At 39.0% G+C, this 23,621-nt stretch overlaps 1 protein-coding gene across 3 annotated transcripts in view; it reads left to right on the forward strand.

Annotated features, from left to right (window-relative positions):
• The window catches only part of AFF4 (ALF transcription elongation factor 4), a 207,645-nt gene extending 188,715 nt beyond the window's left edge, over window positions 1-18,930 (forward strand). For all 3 annotated transcript variants that reach the window (XM_077473202.1, XM_077473203.1, XM_077473204.1), the window contains 3 exons: window positions 1,986-2,029; window positions 3,801-4,021; window positions 4,562-18,930. In XM_077473202.1, the coding sequence (XP_077329328.1) occupies window positions 1,986-2,029; window positions 3,801-4,021; window positions 4,562-4,689 (393 nt within the window). In that variant the 3' untranslated portion in view covers window positions 4,690-18,930. The remainder of the gene's footprint in view (window positions 1-1,985; window positions 2,030-3,800; window positions 4,022-4,561) is intronic.
• Window positions 18,931-23,621: the final 4,691 nt, after the last annotated feature.

Genomic DNA, 23,621 nt, shown 5'->3' on the forward strand with positions numbered 1-23,621 from the left:
CAAAGTATGGCTACTTTTTTTGCTGACCTCTCAGCAGTTCTGATTTGAGCCATTGGTATACAATGATACTTCTGCTACACTTCTCAACTCACCCAGAATGAGCATCATAAACCTAGAGATAGCTTCTTTAGTCAAACCGTTTTTTTTTCAACTACTAATGGGACTTTTTGAGAAATGTTTACATTGGCAGCTAAGAACTTTCTAGTAGCTACAGGACTCTCTAGTTACATACTGGTGATCTGTAGCTAGCAGAAATATTGCTGCTGTAGCTGGCCATTGTACCTATTTTGCTAAAAAATCACTCGTTTGCCATGGTTGTAAGCAGCTGTACTGGGAAATTAGGAACTAAGTTTCTTTAGCAAGTTCTAAAATGTTCTGAAGATCAGTTGTTTTGCAGAAGAGCTGCATATCTGTGAAATCCTTGTGAAACCGTCTTTTCATTGACTGCAATTACATTTTCTTTTTCATCCATTGAGGGGCAGAAGTCATATACTTTTGGGTCACTGCCACCTGCATGATTGGACAGTGGCAAAAAAAAATAAAAAAAATCTTTAAGTCATCCCTGAATAGTCCTTTCTACTACCACATACCTCCAATGTTAGTGTCCTAGGTAGATGTTTGCTTTGCACAGGTCTGGGAAAAGTTTTAAACCTATTTATTTTTTATTGCAAATATTCAATCAGGATTCTTTGCTACAGCACTGCTAAAGCTAGTATCTGCAGTTGCAGCTATCTATCAAAATTGTGCCCGCTTGTGGAATGGCGACAAACTATGACACCTAAAAATCTCCATGGTGACGTTTAAAAATTTCTATAGGTTACCAGTTTTGAGTTAGGAGGGCCTTTGCTAGAATTATTGCTCTAGTTCTAACGATTGCAGCGATATCTCACATGTGAGGCGTGAACACTGTTTACATATGCGGGCGTGACTTGCGTGTGCGTTCGCTTCTGCGAATAGAGAACGGGCGCTTTAAAAAAAAATTTTAGTGTAGCTTTTAAAACAAATATTTGGATCACTTTTATTTCTTTTACAAGGAATGTAAACATCCCCTGTAATGGGAAAAAAAGCATGACAGGACCTGTTTAATGTGATATCTGGGGTCAAAAAAGAAGTCAGATCTCACATTTACACTTAAATGCAATAAAAAAAATGATCCCTTTAAGGCCATTGGGTGGAAGTAACGTTTGATGTCCCCCCCCCCCCCGTCATTCGCGTGGGGTCCATCATTCCCTCACTTGACTTTCTGCCTCTCGGAGGACAGCATTGGATCGTCTCCGCCACTACCGATGGATACAGTAAGGTGTGGAGATGACCTGGGCACCTCTTCTGCCACCGATAAGTGATCTTGTGGCAAATCCACTGCAGAAACCACTTAAGCAGATCGCCCACTGTTGAAGAAACAACTGGGGGTTGTGGCAATCTGCTTCCATAACAACAGTATTTAACATCAAAGTAGCAACGTGAATCTACAGTGGGCAGTTAAGGGATTTCAGGGGCCGCTGCTATTCTCTGAAGATACTTCTAATCGAGTCCTCCTTATGGTTCTTCCTGGGTAGTCCTTGTTTGGCACAGTAGATGTCTGCCCTGGCAGGATTTGAAGACATGTGCCCCCCCCCCCCCCCTTCTCTCTTTGATTTATGGGATCAGGTATGTTGAACCTTGATGCCCCAGTCTAAAGAAAGCATGCTGGTAGTAGGAGGAGGTATCCTGGGATGGCCTATAGTTTTTGTTAATGTCCATTCCTCCTGTGGATGTAGGCAGTATAATACAAAAGTATGACTTCCTATGTCCCTCAATGGACTCCAAAAATGATTTTGCAGTGCGTAAAAAAAGCCTATATACAGCTAAAAAAAAAAATTAACAATTAGTCTGTGCCATGTCTAATTTGCTGTACCACAATATGTATTGCGCATGCTTTATGAATTCTTTAAATGCCCATGCCCTCATTAGGTTAATATTCTTGTTGTCCTTTTTTCTGTTTACAGAACTCTTACAGTAATTCACAAGCCCCATCACCTGGTTTGGGAAGGTACGTTTGAATTTTAGCACAATGAACTATTTTACCAGTTTTGTTCTAAGGGGAGGTTGGGATTGGTATTTCCTTTTAACGGGTAAAAGAAATGCACATGTTTCATATCTGTTTTATGTCATTTTAGAAAACCCCACAGAACACTTTTCAGAATTAAAGGGGTTTTAAAGTCTAAAAATGTTTTACCTTAATGCATTCCTTGCATTTAGGTAAAAAAATCTTTAGGTGTCGGCATCGCCCCCTCAGCCCCCTTTTACTTATCTAAGACCACTTTAGATCTAGCGCTGTACATGTCCGCAGATTGTTTATTCCCTCACTCCTGGGTCTTGCTGACTTTGCCAGGGCAATGGGAGCCATTGGCTCTCAGTGCCGTCAATCAAAGCCAGTGACAACAGAGCGAGGGCCGAGTCCCTCTGTGTCAATGGACGCAGCAGAAGGACTCTGGTGCGAGCATGAACCAGTGCCCCCATGGGCCACTGGACAAAGAGGAGAGGCCAGGAGCGCCAGCGGGCGACCCGAAAACAGGAGGTTCCCACCAGCTCTGTCCGATTCCATTGCACAGGATAGACATGTTTGTTATTTAAAAAATAAAATAAAAATGTACCTTTTTACAAACCCTTTAAGTTCTTTTTTGCTATGAAGTTTCTTTACATTAAGTGCAACAAACTGATGCCTAAAGCTACAGGCCCAATGATTTGTTTTGTTCAGCCCACAAGCCGAGTGCGAGAGATCTAAAAGGTCACTCCATCCATGCTACTGAATTCCACATCCAGTGGGACCTTTGACTGCTGAACACATGAATAGTGACTTCATCTGATTGTATGCACTGAGGCTGCACCACACTACAGTGTTTTGAATCGCAGGCAGATTTGCAGTTGATCTGGATGCGATCTGACAGTGCCTTGGTGTGAATGGCAAAACGCCGGCAGCTCCTGAACTATTTTTGGGCGACATGCGTCCCGCTATGCGGGTTACTGCAATTGCAGCATGTTTTATTGCGCGAAAATTGCGGCAGATCCGCACTGCAATTAGAGGTGTCATTCAAATGCATAGCATCTCAAATGCGAGATCCGTGGCAAATCTGCCCGTGATTCAACACTGTAGTGTGAATGCAGCCTTACTGTTTGCCCAACAATTGAAAAATATAAATGGTGAGTTTGTAGGTGCTGACAGGGAGAACCACAGCTCAAGTTTTGGCTGAATCCGCAAGATTCAAATGAAATTTGAGCATTTGTCCAACTTAAAGTGATTTGTAAAGTCTCTTGTGTTTTTTTTTTTTTTTTTTTTTTTCAATAAAAATAACAAACATGTTATACTTGCCTCCTATGTATAGTAGATTTGCACAGAGCAGCCTGGATCTTCCTCTTCTCAGGTCCCTCTTCGCTGCTCCTGGCCCCGCCCTCCGGTCGAGTGCCCCCAATCCCAGCAGCTTGATATGGGGGCACCCGAGCCGAGTCACAGCTCCCCGTGTCCATTCAGACACGAAGCCCTGACCCGCTCGCTCTCTCCCCCATGTTTGGCTAACTGACTGCAGGAGCCAATGGTGAAGCTGCTGTCTCAGCCAATCAGAAGGAAAGTCCCAGACGTCTGACACTCGTGGACATCGCTGGAGAGAGATGGGGCTCAGGTAAGTAATTAGGGGGTGCTCGGGAGGCTGCTACACACAGAAGGTTTTTTTCATCTTAATGCATATAATGTATTAGGTTAAAAAAAACTTCTGCCTTTACAACTCCTTTAACATTGGTATAACTTTTGTAATTTTTCTTTTCAGCAAGTCTGTCAGTATGCCTTCACCAGTGTCCCCAAAGCTGTCTCCTGGCAACTCCAATAGCTATACCTCCAGTGTGTCCAGTTCCTCAGGTGGAACGTCATCTGTAACTATTCCACAAAGGATACATCAGATGGCAGCAAGCTACGTTCAAGTCACGTCCAACTTCCTTTATGCCACTGAGATTTGGGACCAGGCTGAACAGCTCTGTAAAGAGCAAAGTGGTAAGTTTTAATTTAAAAGATTCTTTTGTAAGCATGTGATTAAGGTAAATCGGCAATTTCCGTATTCCTTTGAAATCCAGATTTGCATAACCCTGGATAATCTCCCTGCTTTGTGTCTGTGGTTAATAATAAACTATGCTGCATTTTTGACTTGATAAAAATGGTAAGTAATAACATGAGTTCCCATAATGCATTAGTTCAGCAGATCATGCGCTTGCAGTGATGAACTCCAGTTCTGTGCTGAAGTGGGAAGGGAAAGTGCAGTAAACTGTGCAAAGAACAGAAAGCTAAGTGTAGCAAACACTACCTATAACAACAAAACAGAATTCACACTACTGAAGTCAGAGCAGTACAAGATTTTATTTGGTTGATATGGTACTGCTTTTTGCATTTTAGAACATAGCATTTTGGCATTGCTCTGTTGTATAAGACTGATGGCTCACAGGTCAAGATAAACTTGAGAAACTGTTTCTGTAGTTGAAATGTACTTTATGCTGCATTTACAAATTCGTTTTTGTTGTTTTTTTTTTTCCCCACCAGAGTTTTTTACGGAATTGGACAAAGTATCGGGCCCCTTGGTCTTTAACGCAAGCACTATGACAGAACTGGTACGCTACACCCGTCAAGGCCTGCATTGGTTGCGTTTAGACGCCAAGTTAAAACATTAAGGACCTGAGGAAATGGGACCCCAAACTTTTATTTCTTGCTGCCTCTAATTTTTTTTGACAACACTGTGTCCTGTTGAGAAGGAAGACTGCCATAATATATCAATTGGCTGGCACTGAGGACAAATTGCTCTGCACATCTTGGTTTCAGCCATATCCATGACAACACTTTGCCGATCATCTTACTCAAGCTTATCTTTTTATTTAAATTTAAAGAAACGTATTTAATTTTTTTTTTTTTTTTTTTAAAGTAGCATTATGAATGTTTTTTTTCTTTTTTCTTTTCCCCATCATTCTACGGTGGAATTCAAATTCCTGATATCATGCACAATAGATTTGTAAAACTATTTATTTTATTAAGCTTATTACAGATGTATAGTGTACCAAAGGGGGCTTTGTTTTCCACCCCTTGTCTATTACAGTCTGCCCTGAAGTAGTGCAGGGAGTGACTCACACAAGTTGTGACCTGCACTTGGTAGTATACATAAGAGCCCACACAGTTACAAGTTCTCTTTACTACAGCGTGTACAGCATGTGTGAACAGTGTACATGTGTGAACGTTAACTCTCAGATGTTGAGTTAAATGGCTTTTAGATATCTTTTATCAAGATTAGCCCTCCAAGTACTTTATATGAGACAACATATGCATTTCGGGTTTATTTTTATTCCTTTAGTGGTCTGTGGGCTTTGTTACTTTGTATTGTCTTTTTGTGTTAGAGAAGTGTTAAACACAGTGCTTTTATTGTAGTTGTAGGTACTTTCCATTTATAACCAACAAGAACCGTTAAAAGCAAATGCATTTTTATTATATGAGTAGGAACCAGGAAGGCACGTGCATATGATGTAAAAGATCAATGAGTAAATTGTAGAATTACAGATATTTAAGAGAATCTAAATGTATTTCTTACTGGATAAAGAAAGTGTTCAGAGTAGGCTGCAACCACATGAGAATACACTATTTTACAATCATTAGAGAACATAGCTTGTATGGAATACAATCTTCAGATTGGTTAAACAGGGTATAATGACTTATATGAGCACCAGTGCATGTGATGGACTAAATTCAGATATGCTGATGAAATCAGTCCACCATGCTGATTTCCCAGTATTGTGATTTTTGATGTACAGAATATGGTGATGAAACTCACATATAGTGTAGCTGGCGTTCAGCTGAAACATATTGTTGGGGGTTGGGAGACATCTCTGAAATGTGGTGCAAAGGAATGTCAAACTATTGCCCATAGCAGACAGTTGCATTCTACCTGTATTTCTTGTGCAATGTAGGCAAAATGTGTTATGTATTATAGCAGCATTGACCCAGTCTTTAAAAAAGGTTGCCTTCAAAGCAAGGCTTCTTTGTGTTTAGCCCATGCATTGGAATTATAGGGGTTTAGACTTGCGGATGTATAAAGGCATTTGCATTAATATGCTCCATCCCTAGTAAAATGGAAGGGTTGCACAGTGGTTCAAACTTCTCTGAGGAATTGAAAGCCAAGTATTATCTGCTCTTAATATTTGTTTTTAATATGAGGAATCATGTATGTCAGTATCTAGGAACACTTTGTACACAGAAGGAGGGTTTTCTGTTGTTTGAGCCAATTGAGACAATCTCTCGACTGTGCGCATTGTCTGCCCAGCATTTTATGAATTTTAAGGATTCTTTTAGATCATGTTTTAGATTCTGCTTAGGAACCTCAATTGTGCTCCCTAAATTAATTAAATATAATCTTTGCCAGGGATGTAGAAGTATAAGGCTTTGAGCTACGTAGAAGAGATTGATTTTTGGATAGCGTGGTCATGATAGCCACCATTTTATTGCCTTGTTTAAATAGATGCCAAAATCCACTTTAGCAATAATCATGGCAATTATATTATTGTGCAGGAAACTTTAGCATGCATTGGCACTAGGATTTTGGATTCATTCTAGGAGTGGTAAAAAGACTTCTTTCAAGGGAACCTTCTGTTATTCCCGTATGCAACTGCAGCATTCTGTATTATATCTGCTCTGCTGTTAAGCTGCTTCAAAAGCAGCTTGAAAAGATTGTACAAACGTTTCCTATGTTCTCTACACCTTTTGTGAGATTAAGATCTCATGTAAACTAGGGTTAAAAAAAAGACCACTCCTGTCTGCCAAGTGTACACTCTTAAAAACATCTGAATGTATCCCATGGTCTTCTATGTAAATTTGTACACTAGATGCTCAAACGTTTACAAGCTCAACATTTAGAAATGTTTACTAAATCAGGAATAATTGTGCATTCACAGTCTCTGTTGGTTTTGCAGAGTTGAATGTAGCTGAACGCACGTAAACGTGACTAACATGCCTAAAATTGCTTTTGGCTCCTTTCACACTAGCCGACTCCAAAGTTGGCAGATTTTCAGTGCAACTTTGAAGTCCGACTTTGATAAGACTTTTACACTCTCTGGCATTTAAGTCGTATCAAAGTCAGATCAAAGTAGTACAGAAACCTTTTCTGATGTTCCAGCGACTTCAGTAGTGTCAATTGGGATCGCTCTCATAGAAATATATGATGCCCTAAAACAGCTGCTCCATTCACTCCAGTGTGAAAGCCCGAGGGGTTTCGCAATGGCTGGGCGTCAGAAAAGGTCCTGCCAGCAGCTTCTTTGGAGCGGTGAACTTGCCACTCCTCTGCCGATGCACCCCATTGAAATCAATGGGGCAACTCTGCGATACCGCCTGAAAAAACCCTTTTCGGCCACTAGCGGGGGGCTAAAACCACCCCACTAGCTGCTGAATAGCGCCACTAAAACTATGGTAAAGCGTCGCTAAAAATAGCGCCACTTTACTGCTGACACCCTTTGGCGGCACAGTGTGAAAGGGCTCTAAAGGTGAATTATCTGAATGCCGCAAAAAGTGATCTTGGAGGAATAAAAGTTTATACCTCCCAGATAACTTATCCTGTATTTAAAAAAGTTAAATGCAGGCGTACTAATTCACAGATTACCTAGCAATGCTTTGCACCCAAAAATTTGCGTTTTAGTTCTGGCTATACTCAGTTTTGTGGCAGCTTTAGCCCCTGTAAAAACGCTTCACACAGTTCATGGAAACCAGCTTTCAGCAGTTTCTATTAAACTGTTAGTGGTGAGGTACCTAGACCTCTTCTATCATTTTTGTGATTGAAAGGTGGGTAAAATTGCCACAAAAGTGCTCTGTGTATGATCAGCATAGGAAAATTTGTGCAATCACAATCTACTATGGAGCTTTGCTTTACCAGAAGTAAACCATCAAAAAGAAAACTAGGAAAAAATTGTTATATATTTTAATATTTCTTCTATTCTCATTGCTTTATTATGGACATTCCTTTTATCAGATAAAATTTGTCAGCTGTGTTTTGGCTCTTAGAGGCCTTAATGTTTTCAATTGCATCTTAGCAAAGTATAATCTTGGCATTTTATAACCTGAAAAGATGTTAAAGGCGCAGAATTAGTTGGCACTAATGTATTGATATACACTGGTTATGTCTGTTTGGTTCCCAGCAGAGGTTTGGGAATAGGAAGTTGATGTACTTACCAGTGTGAAGTCCTGTAATAATTTACTGATTTTTCTTTTTATTATGCAGTGTGTGGTTTGTATTGGGAATGCTGCTTTTTAAGACTTTCTTCCAAAGTACCTTGTGAAGGTGCATTCTGGGTAGAAGGGAAGCAATTGCTCTCTTTTCAGCTTTGTGCCACTGTCTTTTCTGGTGTGCCTTACCTTTATTTTATTTTCAAACTACTTTTAGGACTGTTAACAAGGGAAACCAAGTATTATTGTTTTCTCAGTACAAGAGGAAATTGGTTAAATAAGTATACTATTTAACTGCAGATTTATTGAGGTTTTCATGACAAGTTCTAGAGAGCCGAAGTCCCAAAAGAGTCTTTGACAGTGTTATAATATAGATATATATATGGCTCCCAGCAGAATTTGAATACACTTAAAACTTTTTGTGGGTCTTTAAAAGCACTGGAAATGCCTTTCAGGGTGTGCTTTGTAGAATTGTAACCCAGGCACACAAGATGTTGTTTGCCCTCCTTCCTAAGGCTCGGTTCTCACAGGGGCGACTTGTCCAGGCGACTTCGCCGCCTGACAAGTCGCGCTCCGTTCTATACTATGGAACCACTCTAATAGGAGCGACTCAAGTCGCTCCGACTTAGAAAAAAGGTTCCTGTACTACTTTTGCGGCGACTTCGGGTGACTTGCGTTGACTTCTATACAGAAGTCATTTTGCAAGTCGCCACTGATCGTGTGCAGGTCGCGGCGCTGCAAGTCGTGCCGCCCACTGTGTAAACCGAGCCTTAAGTGTTTCACATCCTCGTCAAGTTTGTTTGTCATTCTACTTTGAAGGATGTTTAGGGACTTCATTTACATTGTCCTGCAACTATTGGTGTTCTTTAATACATGGACTTTTATTTCTGATGTTTTACCACACCTCTGCTGTTGAAATATGCACATTTTCTCGACTACATACTGGGGAAAATGTACTGCTTACATTTTTTTTTTCTTTCTTTTTCTAAAAAGCAAGCATAACACCTTTATATCAGGTCTAATTGATGTAGCAATTCTTGCTATGTAATATCACAAAAAGGAAATATCTGTTGCAGACTAAAGACAAGAACATTGGTTAAGCTTGGATATATATATATATATATATATATATATATATATATATATATATATATATATATATATATATATATATATATATATATATATATATAATTTTAAGTTTCCTTTAGATTTACCTTCATCTATGTAGTGCAAGGGTCTGCCTGATTGCATACAATTTGAAAGTGTTTAGGTTTTACTTCATATTATATGGCTTTGGTAAATGCAAAAGGAAAACTGTACAAGAAAGTCGTATAAGGTGTACCCAGCTTTAGACCTATTTTATTCTCAGAGCCCCTTTATATGAATTGGATCTGAAGTAGGCTTTTTTTTTGTGAGATGTTGGACAAGATTGAGACATATAGTAGGTTTTGGGTGGACAGTGCTTTTTTAATTTTTTTTTCTTTTTTTCCCACATGCTCAAAACAGAAGCATAGCAGGTTTACTCATGTACCCCATTTAGGAGTAGTGTAGGAATTTCAAATGTAAATTCCATATGTTTCACAATTCTTTCAGCAGCATGTATTGCTGAATAGATGAGGAGTCTTGATTTTATTTATTTTTTTAACAGTGTAATAGTTGCAGAATACTGCATTATGGGTGTATTTTAGATGTCTTTCCGCTAAATTCACCTTGAAAACCCACATGTGTGTGCTAAAGAGGTTAGTCCAGATGGATACCATAAAGGGCAGGATGTTTCTGGTACATAGTCTCTGGCCTGAAAGAAGTAATGTCATCAGGTGTTCTAACTTAACAGGCCACATGCTTGTTTGCTTTAATGGTCACCATAATGTAGTCCTGAAGATGGTAAAGCGCATGCACTGTGATGCCTGTCTGCGTCTTTCTCACATCCACTTTTTCTCTGGAGTAATCTTGTATAACCTGTGCTGCACAGTACCCTATTGCAGCTAGTCAACTGTGTATACCCGTTACAATGATGAAAGATGATTTCTGTTTTGGTTTCTAGTGAATGCTCTTATTTCCCCATTTGAAATGAGGTTCATGCGCTTAAAATGATTTGTTAATGATCAATTATATTATACTATATAACCATCTATAAAATGAAGGTATGTTTAGAAATATCTAAAGCCAAAAACAGAAATTGTATATCTTGCAGCTTTCCAGTCCCTAGAGGTGGTGGCTTGCTTTTTTTTTTAATTTCAAGAACTTTTTCAGCAAGTATAGAAAATACTTTTTGATCTTGACAGAAAGACAGTGTCCTTGTTACTTCCTATGATCTGAACTAATAATAAACAATGGTGTTTCTTCTTCCAAGCCATCTTTTGAAAACAAAAAATTCCACTGCCCACCATGTAATGGAGATGTAGAAAGAGAGGCTGCCTATTGGTAGTCTAAATCAGGAGAAAAGCCTGGGAGATAGCCATGACTTCATCCATAAATACAGCAGAGTGAGCATGGCCACCCAGGGACAAGGATGTACTTAATTCACTGAATTACCTGGTCAAAATAATGGGGGGGGGGGGGAGCAGGAAAAAAGAAAACCAATGCAGCCACTGCATGTAAGGGCTGGTAAGTTGCAAAATGCTTTTTTGTTTTTAGTCTTAGATATGCTTTAAAAGCATGCTGGTACATATCCCATTTATGCTGCTTCCAGACACCTGCTCCACTCCCCTTAGTAGTCAGATGTCACTTCTGGGGTATGGGGGTCATTTAGTACACACCTGTATCATACACGGTAGTGTCTTGTGCCAAAACGGATAAGCTGCTTCGTTGCACTTGGTCGGAAATTAAAATGTACATTGTAACATTATATAGAATAAGCTCATTTTATCACATGTACATTGTTTGGATGAATTTACTTCAGCTGAAAGTTATTTTTTCCTTGATTGAAATTTAGAACTCACAGCATATTTGATTATACAGATTATTTTACTATCACAAAGTCTACATATTTAGTGAAATGTACAGTTTAGAATTACTACTGTCCGATACCCAGCTATCATTTTGAAAGTTGTTCAGAATTCCTGCTTACGGCTTAGTTGAGACCTGTTTTTCTTGTGCATCTGAAAACACATTGTACAAGTCCTCAGATGCAAAGCACGACTGCCAAGCACTTTTTATGTATATAAGAGACATCTGATGGACCACCATTTTTACAAGGTGGATTCATTTTGACACGGGCTTGCCATGGTACATTTAAAACTGAACTCCAACCAAACTTTTTTTTTGGCCTCTGTCAAGCTTTTATTGCTGTCACTTTTTAGCAGAAGTCAATAAAGCATATTTCTTATGCCGCGTACACACGAACGGACTGTATGGCGTACTTAGTTCGTCATACAATCCGACGGACAGTCCGTCGTACTTTCGACTGAACGGACTTGACCACACACGGATGCACAAACAGTCCGTCGAAAGCTTGCGCGATGACGTGTACAGCACGTACGACGGGACTAGAAATAGGAAGTCCAAGACACAGCAAAGCACCCTTCCGCCGTGTAAATCCTTTCTGGGCATGCGCCATTCTTAGTCTGTCGAACTAGCATACTGACGAGCGGATTGTCCGCTGAAACCAAAGTACGACGGACAGAATTTAGAAAAATCCGAAATTCTTAGTACGCCGGACTGCACGCTGAAAAAGTCCGCTGAAGCCCACACACGAGCGGATTGTCCGCTGAAATGTGTTTCGACTAAGTACGCCATACAGTCGCTCATTAAGGCATTTTGATATGTTTACCTTCTCCAAGAGTCAGTCCACTGCTTGCATCATGAGGCAGGGTGCTATGATGTTTTTAGCAAGCTATGTATACTACCAAGCTAGCCCTCCTACCAGCCATCTGTCTGCACTGCATGGAGAAACAGAGACACAGTGATGGGCATTGCTCGGGCTAAAGTAAGGTATGCAATGGACATGGAAAGTATTCATTTTTAAACATTTCAGTAGCATGTTGATGGACAAAGAAGAAAGCAGAGAAGACAAAATAAATGCAACTTCAGCTTTATTTAGAGTAGTAATCAGTAGTTTTTGTCTGGTATTCCACAGATAATCATCTACTGTTGGGTAACAAGCCCCAAAAAAAGTAAACTACAAATGTACCAAACCTCTACCCGAAGTATATAAAGCAGTTATATATTTTCTTTACTGAACCGTCACTTTCACCTTTTATGTTCATACTGTAGTATGCTTTGTGTATAGTACATGTTTAATATGGTTGTATTGTTTTGTAATTGTCCTGTCTAGAGTAGAACTAGTGCAGCCAGGCATATCATTATTTATTGGATTTACAAGGATAAGGCTGTTTGCGTTCCTTGCAAATCAGTGTTCAAGTGCAATGATCTTCTTGTAGATTGAGGCTTATTTACTGTTATTTTAGCAGAGGAAAACAACTTATATTTATATTTTGTCCATATATTAAGAAGGACCTAGATGTGGTTTTTAACGCTTCTCTGCATCTGAGTACTCTGCTATTGGGATGCTACCTACAATTTATCTGTATATTGCTCTAAGGTAGGTTATGTGGTTTTTGTAGGTTGGAAACGGTTTTACTCCCCCTAACTGATCAGTGTTTATAAAAGGGATGCTGCTATCTGGCCATCATTGTCTCTTTAAACTGAGATAGAGCATCTTAGACTTTGAGGAAAATTCTGTCTTTTCCATACTTGTACTTTCCAGATTGAATCATGAATTAAGGCAATTAAATTCTGTACATTCACAAAAAAAATATCCCTATTCACAATGTTCTGAACGCTATGGTGGTGCTGTAATTTCACATTTAGCATGGGAAGTTCTGCAGTCTATGAATTTTAGAGGCTCTGTTCTTGTGTCCATTCTAAGGTTTCATTGCAAACTCTTGTGACTAGTGTGCCAGGTCGGTGTCTTACTGGCTCCTGGTCCTCACAATTACGAGGTCATGTCTTCTTAGGCTTAGAGGTGTAGAGACATGGGTTTATTGACATCTGGGTAACACACTTTCTTTCTTTTTCTGCACAATACAGTTGTCTGAGGAGGAAGAACTAGGAACAAGTATAATTATAATATTTTGGCTCAGCATGGAGGTATGGGTTTAATAAAGTAAAACTTTATGGTAACCAATTAAAATTGTCGGTCAGGCATTATTTTTAATGCAGAAGAGACAAGCTTTGTCTCTCTTCTGTATTAAGACTTCATACCTGCCTGGCTGCCCTTGTAGGGTGAGCCAAGCTGCTCGCATGCCATTCATTGTACAAATGCGACAATGCCAAATCTGACTGAACTCCCCTGCATGTGCTGGAGAGTGACATCATCCCCACTCGGTCAATGACAATGGCTTGTAATCGAGACCCAGAAGCTGGCCACCTGAAGAGGCCTGAGAGCTTAAGGGACGCTGCATTGCTGGAGCCGAGTTGAATATTGTTCCGCTTTTAAATGCATGTTCCCAGTGTAGTGTTTCAGAAGTTAGCCTGGGTTGCTATAGGTTATGGGACTTAAGAATGAGCTCCCTTGCATAATATATTAGTGAAGTATAAAATCATATGTGACCTGAGGACATGTTCTTTAATAATCAATAGTATTGTACAAGAGCATGTTTTTCTATTGTAAAAATGCTTGTAAAGCATATTGGAAAAATTTTCCTAGCAAAAGGTATAAGTTGTTGCACATCCCTCTCTGGATCCCCTCCTGCATATCTGTATGTGCAGTAAAATCTAAGTATCTACCCCCTACCACCACCACCAATCAGTTTTTAGCAGCCACAACTACTGCACTTCTACGTTCAGGTAATTAAGGGGTTCAGGGGTCCACTCCAAAAAATATATATTAAAGCCAGCAGCTACAAATACTGCAGCTGCTGACTTTTAATAAATGGACACTTACCTGTCCAGGGTGCCCGCGATATCGGAAGCCGAGCATTCGCTCCTCTTTTGGCTGCCCCCACCGCCATCCTTGGTGAGGGTATCGGGAAGTGAAGCATTGTGGCCTCACGCCCCGGTTCCTTACTGCGCATTAGCGAGCCATGCTCTGCGTCCTCACTGGGGGGGGGGGGGGGGGGTTGATGCAAAGGAGCGTTAAGTGGGTGCAGATACCTGTATTATACAGGTAAGAGGGTTCCGAAAAGCGGAGGTTCCCTTTTTGTACGAACCTCTGCTTTAAAGTGGCCAAATTAAAAAAGTAAATTAATTACTTTTCAATTCAATCAAAACATGTAGATTAAAGTGAATCTATACTCAATTTTTTTTTTTTTTCATTTTAGATAAAATGGGTGAAGGTTCCTACACTGTGCGGGCCACCATTGCAGTGATTTCCCCTAACTTTCTGTTCTGGGGACAACATTTTACCATAAAGGAAGTAAGGGAAAATCTGCAACAAGGAAACATTACAATAAAAATCAGATGGGTTCTAGAAATCCCCTATTTAAAGTCCCCTTACTTTCCTGTACCTTTTTTCCAGACGAGAAGCTAAAGTGGTTGTAAAGGCTGAAGGTTTTTTAAAAACCTTGTGGGTAGCAGCCCCCCTAAAATTTGCCTGAGCCCCATCTCGATCCAGCAATGTGCAAGAGAGCAGTGGCTCTCCCGGGTCTCTAACTTCTCATAGGCTAAGAGGGCAGTGGAAGTCATTGTCCTCTGCTACTGTCAATCACAGCCATCAAGCCAATGAGGAGAGAGGCGGGGCCAAGGCACACTGTGTGAAGGGATGTGCCCATGTGCTGCTTGCTATGGGGGCACGCTGCAGGAGGGATGTGCCAGGAGAGGAGGATCAGGGCTGCTCTTTGAAAAACCACTGCACAGAGCAGGTAAGTATAATATGTTTATTTAAAAAAAAAAAAATCCTGCCTTTTAATATCCCTTTAAGGAATTTCTTCAATGGAGCCACTGATCGCAGTCAAACCATGGCTGTTAAGTGTTGTAAAACAGCCCCGATTGCTGGCGTTTGAGTTGATTTTAGTTCAAGTTTGTGCTTCAGTCATTTTTGAGTCGCTCATGCTCATTTCTCATTGCACCATATTATAGTTTTGCCTACTGCAGCTTCTAAATTGTGCTGTGGCTTTGACATTTTTGAAATGCAGACCTTCAGGTTAAGGAAAGTGAAGTACTATTTTATGTGTGTCCAGATGGGAGAAAAGCAGGCTATAGGACTGATGCTTGCTATTTTGCAGTTTGCACAGCATCCAGCAGTCATTTTGCTTTTTGTAGTGGTGGTTATTTCAGTTTTCATACCATCTGAAAACATTTTTTAAACCCACTAGCAAAACACTTTAAAGGAAACCTGTACTGATACGGTAATGGAGGCTGTCATTGCCTTGCTATCATACCGACGCTATGGCTTCAATATTTTGAGTCACTAGCCACGAACAAGCACGCAGAAAGTGAAGTTAGAAGTCTGGATAGGCAAACTTGTTCTGAGTTGGTGGCTCAAGTGTTGAAGCTATTGGATTATCATTTTTAGAAAGCGTGGTCAGCGGCCTACACATTTCTGGCAGTACAGTTTGAATACTGTGAATCAATGTTGTAGGAATACTTGACCTACACTAGTTATCCTGTTGGATTCCAACACACAGATGAACACTATTGTTTGTAAGTAACACTTAATTTGTTCACCTCATGTCTCTCTTGCCATGTAATCAATGCTTCATGCGACTGTGAGTAACATAAGGCTTGTGCTGCTGCATGTTAAACTGTCCTTTTTTTATGTAAATACGAAAGCCAAATGCACACTGTGTTACTCTGTTTTCTCAAGAAGCCATTAAATATAATTGTCCACTTATCTTACACCAGAGCAAAGTATTCTAAAGCTTGTATGTGATAAATGCTGTACATTTTAGCTTTTAATTTCCATACCAATAAAACCTGCCTTGTCTGTCAATCATGAAACATTTTAGGCGTTTGTTTTTAAACCATTACTATTGGGTTTGTTTCAGTTCATTCTGAAATCAACTGGCATATAAAATTGTTCTGTATGCTAAATTTACCCGTTTCCAGTGAAGAAAAAAATGTATAGGTTACTATATAAGATCAGACTTGTGGTTGGTCCACAGGAAAATGAAGGGCTCAGATGGGTATGTGCACAATGAAGAAAGCTCCATCTTCCAGAACAGTTTACACCCTAAGCCAGTGAAGTTTTATGCAGTTGGGAATGGTTGCAATTTTGGGAATCTATCAAGATGAAGGCTACCATTGTTACCCTCTTGTTCTCACATCACTTGTTGCCTGGCTGTCATGCTGACCCATTTGTGTCACTGCTTTGTATCACTGAGTCATAAGCACTATGCTTACTTTCCTGCTCTATTTAATGTCCAGGTCAATAACTAAAAAATATAAAGTAGAATTAAAGGCAACATTTTTTTTTTTTTTTTTTGAGTAAGGGAGTGTGATAACCCTTGTAAGGTTTATTTTTACCATCTGTGTCCCATTGGGGCAATTTCCCTTCACTTCCTGTCGTATAACCAAAGCAGGGAGTGTAAGAAAATCCCTTTTTAAAGTGAACAAATCCCAGTGACTAAATGGTTAGCATTTCCCTGCCATCACTAATCCCAACCATGGCACTACCTGCCTGGAGTTTCCATGTTCTTCCCTGTACCTATACTTTGGTTTCCTCCCACACTCCAAAGACATGCTGGTAGGTCAATTCGCTCCTGTCTAAATTCTCCCTAGTATCTGTACGATTTGCGATAGGAACCATAGATTATAAGCTCCTTGAGGGCAGGGACTGATCTAAATGTATAATAAATACATTAAGTGCTGCGTAAATTGACAGTGCTCTATATGTACCTGTAATAAAGCAAGCCCTGGTTGTCAACAAAGTGTCTCCGTTTGGAGGATATCCCCACTAAACCTGTCCTGAGGACAGCCCGAAATTTTTGATTTTCTTTTACTTTCACTTTTGGTGATAATAGTAAACAGGACAAATAGGATGAATCTGCCAGATGGGGAACAGACTAGCAGTATGACAAGTGTTCTAATCCATCTCCATTTTATCCAAAATGAAAAAGTTTTGCCTTTAGTTATACTTTACAACAAACAGGCCACTATAAGAGCCAGTGACGCTCTTTCAGATGGTCAGCAACGGCAGCCCTTTGTAACTCTCTTGTGAGGGGTTTAAATTGTAGTTAATTGGATTCACACAATAAGGGAGATTTACAAAAACAGCAGCACTCAGAAGCGCAGCTGTGCTTGTTAGCCAATCCGCTTCTAATTTCAGTTGGTTCAATTGAAGCGTTGACAATAAAACCTGGCAGCTAATTGGTTTCTGTGTAGAGCCACACCAGATTTTGCACTCTCCAGTTACTTTGTACTGCAGAGTGGATGGAGCTATTCTATAGTGGCACAGTACCCATTTCATTCAGTATGAACTAAACGTGTTCCAAAAGTATGCCAGCTCTCAACCAGACAATAATAGAGCAAGTTTTTCCTTTTGAATGTAGACCATGTTATATGACCCAGCAGAGTCAGTCATGGCTGAATATAGCATATGATTTGCATTCTTTGTAAGGGAATTGATGGGTTGCATTTTGGTCAGCGTTCAGGTAAAAAAAAGGTTACTTGACCTGTATACTGGCAGCTGGTGCACTTTCATTGTACCTTTTTTGTTTCCTTATTCATTCTTCAGACTCTCTGTACTACAAAAGCATTTAAACCAATGGAATAGTTTTGTTCCATCTCAGATACTGTGTAGAGTATGCATGTTTTTCTACATGTCCTAGGCCACCATTTTAACTTTATATGTGCAGTTATATATTTCTCATTTTGACCTGTAACTTAAGTAGTATTTCTGATAACAATATTATGTGTTATTTGGTATTAAGACCCTAATTGGGAACTGAGTGGATGTATTGCAGCACATTCAAGTATTTGCAGGAACTATTGTAATGGTATTCATTGTTTTATAAAGCACTTTACCACCATTTATCCCAACGCTTCTTAGAACCCAGTTCCTCTTCCACTTTAACAGCAGCTTAATGAACTGCCGTGGTAAACAGTGCATGAAATGCAAAGTCTCTATTGGGTACAGACAGACGTGTTATTCTGTTCTCCTGAAATATTCTTATATTCAAGTATATATCAGCATTGCCCAATTCAAGTCAAAACAGCGCTTGGAAATGTCTGTATTTATTAAAGAAATCATTTTTATTCAGATGTAGTATACATATTTTATTTCATAATTAATTTTTACCACTGAAAATTGCATTTATTTAGTAAGGTACTCTGATAAAAAAGAAAAAAGCTTTTATTATGAATTAAACGTTTTGTACTGTGCTTCAATCCAAAAAAAGTGTCATTTTTTTTTAACCAAATCTTTAATTAAATTTATTTCTTTGTTGCAATACATTTAAAAATTACAAACTTGTACTTTATGTGCTCAGATTTTGAATTTCTATGCGAATTTGAGCTTGACACATCACACAACTGTCAATGTTAAGCAAAGTATAAGGCATATGTAACCAGATGTTTTTCTTTCCCAAACCTGTATAGTATCTGTATTTTGTGGTTTTTGAGAATTTAGGAAGTTTAGCGTGTCTAAAGCATATGTTTTAATGTGTTTTTTTTTAAACAAATGTATGGCAATTCAAATACTTGGAGAAAAGGGTATTGCATTTCAATTTGTAAAAAAAAATCTTTTTAACTGTCATAAAATGCTTTGTAAAATGCAAAACTGTAACTGGAGAAACTACGTTTAATAAATATAGATTTTCTGTATTATTACAAAAGACTATTTTTTTTTTCTAGCTTGTTTTAGGGAGAAGTTGGATTTACTTTAGTCTGTTGTAGAGATATTGAAAGTATCTTTATACAGTTGTGCTCATAAGTTTACATACCCTGACAGAATTTATGCTTTCTTGGCCAATTTAAAGAGAATATGAATAACGCAAAAACTTTCACTCGTGGTTAGTGTTTGGCTGGAGCGATTTATTATTGATCAACTGTGTTTACTCTTTTTAAATCATAATGGCAAAAGAAACTACCCAAATGACCCTGATCAAAAGTTTACGTACCCCAGTTCTTAATACCGTGTATTGCCCCATTGAACATCAATGATAGCTTGAAGTCTTTTATGGTATTTTTTGATGAGGCTCTTTATCTTCTCACATCGTAAACCTGTCCATTCCATTGGCAAAAAGCCACCAGTTCCTGTAAATTCTTGGGCTCTCCTGCATGAACTGCACGTTTGAGATCTCCCCAGAGTGACTCAATGATATTGAGGTCAGGAGACTGAGATGGCCACTCCAGAACCTTCACTTGATTCTGCTGTAGCCAATGATAGGTCGACTTGGCCTTGTGTTTTGGATCATTGTCATGTTGGAATGTCCAAGTAGTTCCCATGCGCAGCTTCCTAGCTGATGAATGCAAATGTTCCTCCAGTATTTTTGGAAAACATGCTGCATTCATCTTGCCATCAATTTTAACAAATTTCCTGTGACTTTGTAGTTCACACATCCCCAAAACATCAAGGATCCACCTTCATGTTTCACAGTAGGAATGTGTACCTTTCATCATAGGCCTTGTTGACTCCTCTCCTAATGTTTCATTTATGGTTGTGACCAAAAAGCTAAATTTTGATCTCATCAATCCAAATGACTTTGTGCTAGAAGGTTTGAGGCTTGTCTCTGTGCTGTTTGTCGTATTGTAAGCGGGGTACTTTGTGCTATTTGCATAGTAATGGCTTTCTTCTGGCGACTCGACCATGCAGCTCATCTTTCTTCAAGTGCCTCCTTATTGTGCATCTTGAAACAGCCACACCACGTGTTTTCAGAGAGTTCTGTATTTCACCGGAAATTATTTGTGTGTTTTTCTTTGCATCCCGAATAATTTTCCTGACAGTTGTGGCCGTAATTTTAGTTGGTCTACCTGACCATGGTTTGGTTTCAACAGAATACCTAATTTTCCACTTCTTGATTAGAGTTTAAACACTGCTGATTGGCATTCTCAATTCCTTGGATATCTTTTCTTTCCTGTTTTATACAGTTCAACTACTTTTTCCTGCAGATCCTTTGACAATTCTTTTGCTTTCCTCATGACTCAGAATCAAGAAATGTCAGTGCAGCACTGGATGAAAGATGCAAGGGTCTGTCAGGAGTCCAGAAACTCATTGACCCTTTTATACACACACACTAATTACAAGCAAACAGATCACTGGTGAGGATGGTTACCTTTTAATAGCCATCATTGTGTCAACTTGTGTGCATATTATCAGGCCAAAATCACCAGGGTATGTAAACTTTTGATCAGGGTCACTTGGGTAGTTTCTGTTGCCATTGTGATTTAAAAAGAGAAAAAAAATGATTTATAATTAATAGCATCAACCAAATGCTAACCATGAGTGAAAGATGTTTTTGTGTTATTCATATTCTCTGAAAAATGGCCAAGAAATCATAAATTCTGCCAGGGTGTGAAAACTTATGAGCACAACTGTATGTCTGGGGGGGGGGGGGGGGGGATTATTTTTTACATGCCTCGAATACATTTTTCCCCATTTATTTTTTTCTTTTTTTTTCTTTAAAATGCTGAAGAATAGAAAATAGTACTATTAAGCGCTATGCCAACTGCCCTGTAAAGGAAAGATGTGTATACTTACCTAATCTAGGGGCACTTTGGTCCTGTGATCATCTTAGCGGCCAGGTGAGAGCAGAGTGCCGCTAAGATGATCACAGAACCAAACCATTAGTTAAGTATACACACATTTTCTTTACAGGGCAGTTAGCATAGGGCTTAGAATGGGGGTGGGAGCAGGTTTAAGCTTAGTTAACTTTTTACCAGACTTCTACGTTTGGTTATGGTGAGGATTTACAGGTTTAAGTGATGTTTTAGCATTAAGGTTTATCGACCTGTATTAAAAATTTGCAAGGTATACAATATAACCATTTATATCTTTCACTTTCCTTTAAAATAGGTTTTGCTCTTCACTTTTTTTAGCTTTCTGCTAGCTGTTTGCCAAACAAAATAAAGATCCCACTAATGGCTAACCAACAGTTAAGGTATTGGACGTTAAAGGTCTCCTTTTTATCTTCCTTTTATAGGTGACATGCTGTTGTGCTGTGTCACGTTTCCCCTTCTGAATGTGTACGTGCTCTTCTGTATGTCCTGGTGTTAGGATTTTGACCTGACCAGTTGAAAAATACTTAACGCAAAGTGCATGAAACACCGTTTGTTAGACTTTGTCTTTTGCATTCCTATAGTATTTTTTATGCCTTCTCTTTAGGATTAAATTGTCCAGCCATTGATTTTCCATCAGCTTTATATAGCTTATGTGGGCTATTTATAATGAAGATCAGATATTGCTATTTATTCTATCGTGCTTCAGTGTTGCTCCATACTTCAGCCTTCTTTTTACAGTCCATTAATAAAACAGCACCTTGGAGCCTTAAAAGGGAAAGGACACACCCCCAAAATTCAGGCACAATTTATATGCAACATTATCACTCTTGCAGACAGCCCACTGCCTTTTTACTGTGGCTGCATCATGTACCTGATCTGGCATTTCCGGGTAGGGAGGCGCTCACGTGGCATCCCATCTGTGCTGTGATTTGGTGAAAGCACAAGCTGATCAGCAGGTGGGTAATGATTTTGCGAATTGCAATAATAAAGTGCAATCGTGCTCTCAGGCAAATCTCATGACCACTACATCATAAATACATGTAAATACTTTCAATTAATATGACACCTTAAAATTTGTGAAATTTAACTGTCCATAAACTTGAAAACAACTATGCTCCTAGTAAAAGTAGTGAATGGATATGCATCCAAAAAGTTCCAAATACAGTGCTCCGTATGCATGCAATTTTCCACTCCAAAGACCACAACATGGATATCCCCCACAGGGGTGTGCACTCACCCACACGTATGGACCACCTAGGCTTATACCCAGATGAATCTACTAAACTTTTATATGCTTGTAATCCATCCATGATTGGAGATCCCTCTTGATGTATCCAATTCATAGGGAGAATAAAATGACAGGGATCAACATAGCGTGATATCGTTTATTTAAAACCACATAAAGCGTGTGTTCCACTAGGCGGAAGTGACAAGGTATGTGACCGAGATGTCTGCCTCCTATGTGTTTTGTCATCAAGGCATCATCACAAGGCGTGGTCACATCAGTCATCTCCGCCGCTTTATAATCCATCTAAACTGTTCATTGGATTGCTCCAGTCATGTGGTGTTCTATCCCATATGATATGTTGACAGATGATTCTTAAACGTATTACAACAGTTACCTTTCTCACATATTTTATATTTTGTTAAAACTAAAATCAATGAATAAAAAAAACTTGCATAACAGTCCTAGACCATTCATTTATATTGGCCCCATCCAGTGGCAAACCAGTATATTACACAAGTCACTCTCCTATTATAACTTCTAAGCCATGCGTCCTACTCATAGTATTAGACTATGGTGTCCGTTTAATAAACTGGTATTTCACATCTCATGAGTTCACCGCTCTTCTCTGAGATATCTGTTCTCCCCCTTGGGGCAGTTTAATAAACAGTGTAGATCACTTCTCCCACTGTGAATATTAGTGATCAACAAATGCTTTGAGAATCCTGTACGGCTTCTGTTTCTGTAATCTCGCGATGGCTCGGGAGATTTCAGTATCAGAACCCCAAAGTGAAATACGAAGCACTCCACATACACTGCACATATTAAGTTAATAATAAATATATAATCCCCCTACCCAATAAACAGACACCCCATAACTGTAAAACATTCTAATTAATACTTAACACATGTGCATATTTATGTGAATGGTGTATTCTGAAATGATAGTACCATATTTGTCATGCAGATATGCACCATTCATATAAAATCAATAAATATATATTAAATAGTTCAAAGTAATTTAAAAAAAGCATGACAATAAATATATTAAATTAACAATTAAAATAATAAAGAAATACATAAAAATGTGTGTACAGTATATATGGCGTTTTTCACACAGGCGTATTAGCATATACACTTATGCAAAGGCAGTGTGTACTGGACTCATCTGATGCTCTTAATTTTACAGCCATGTGTGTACACATCACCTTGCGTTATCAGCGATGCATCATCTGCACAGTTATCAAAATTACAGCATCAGTTGTACTTCTGTAGCCACAACACTGCCTTTGCATGGGTGTACACTGTAATACACAAATGTGAAGGACGCGGAGGGGATATATATATATATATATATATATATATATATATATATATATATATATATATATATATATATATATATATATATATATATAGAATATATATATATATATAATATAGAAATCTATCTGTGTATATATTAGGGGTGCAACGGATCTTCACTGATCCGTGATTCAAATGGGTCACCTTGTTCGGATCGGCACACGCAGCGGTCTCGGCCTTAGAAAAGGCCGTGGCTTTGGCCTAGCTCCGGAGTGG

The sequence above is a fragment of the Lithobates pipiens genome, unplaced genomic scaffold, assembly GCF_037356315.1.
Source record: "Lithobates pipiens isolate NorthernLeopardFrog02 unplaced genomic scaffold, aLitPip1_a1.2 Scaffold_8, whole genome shotgun sequence".
NCBI lineage: Eukaryota > Metazoa > Chordata > Amphibia > Anura > Ranidae > Lithobates > Lithobates pipiens.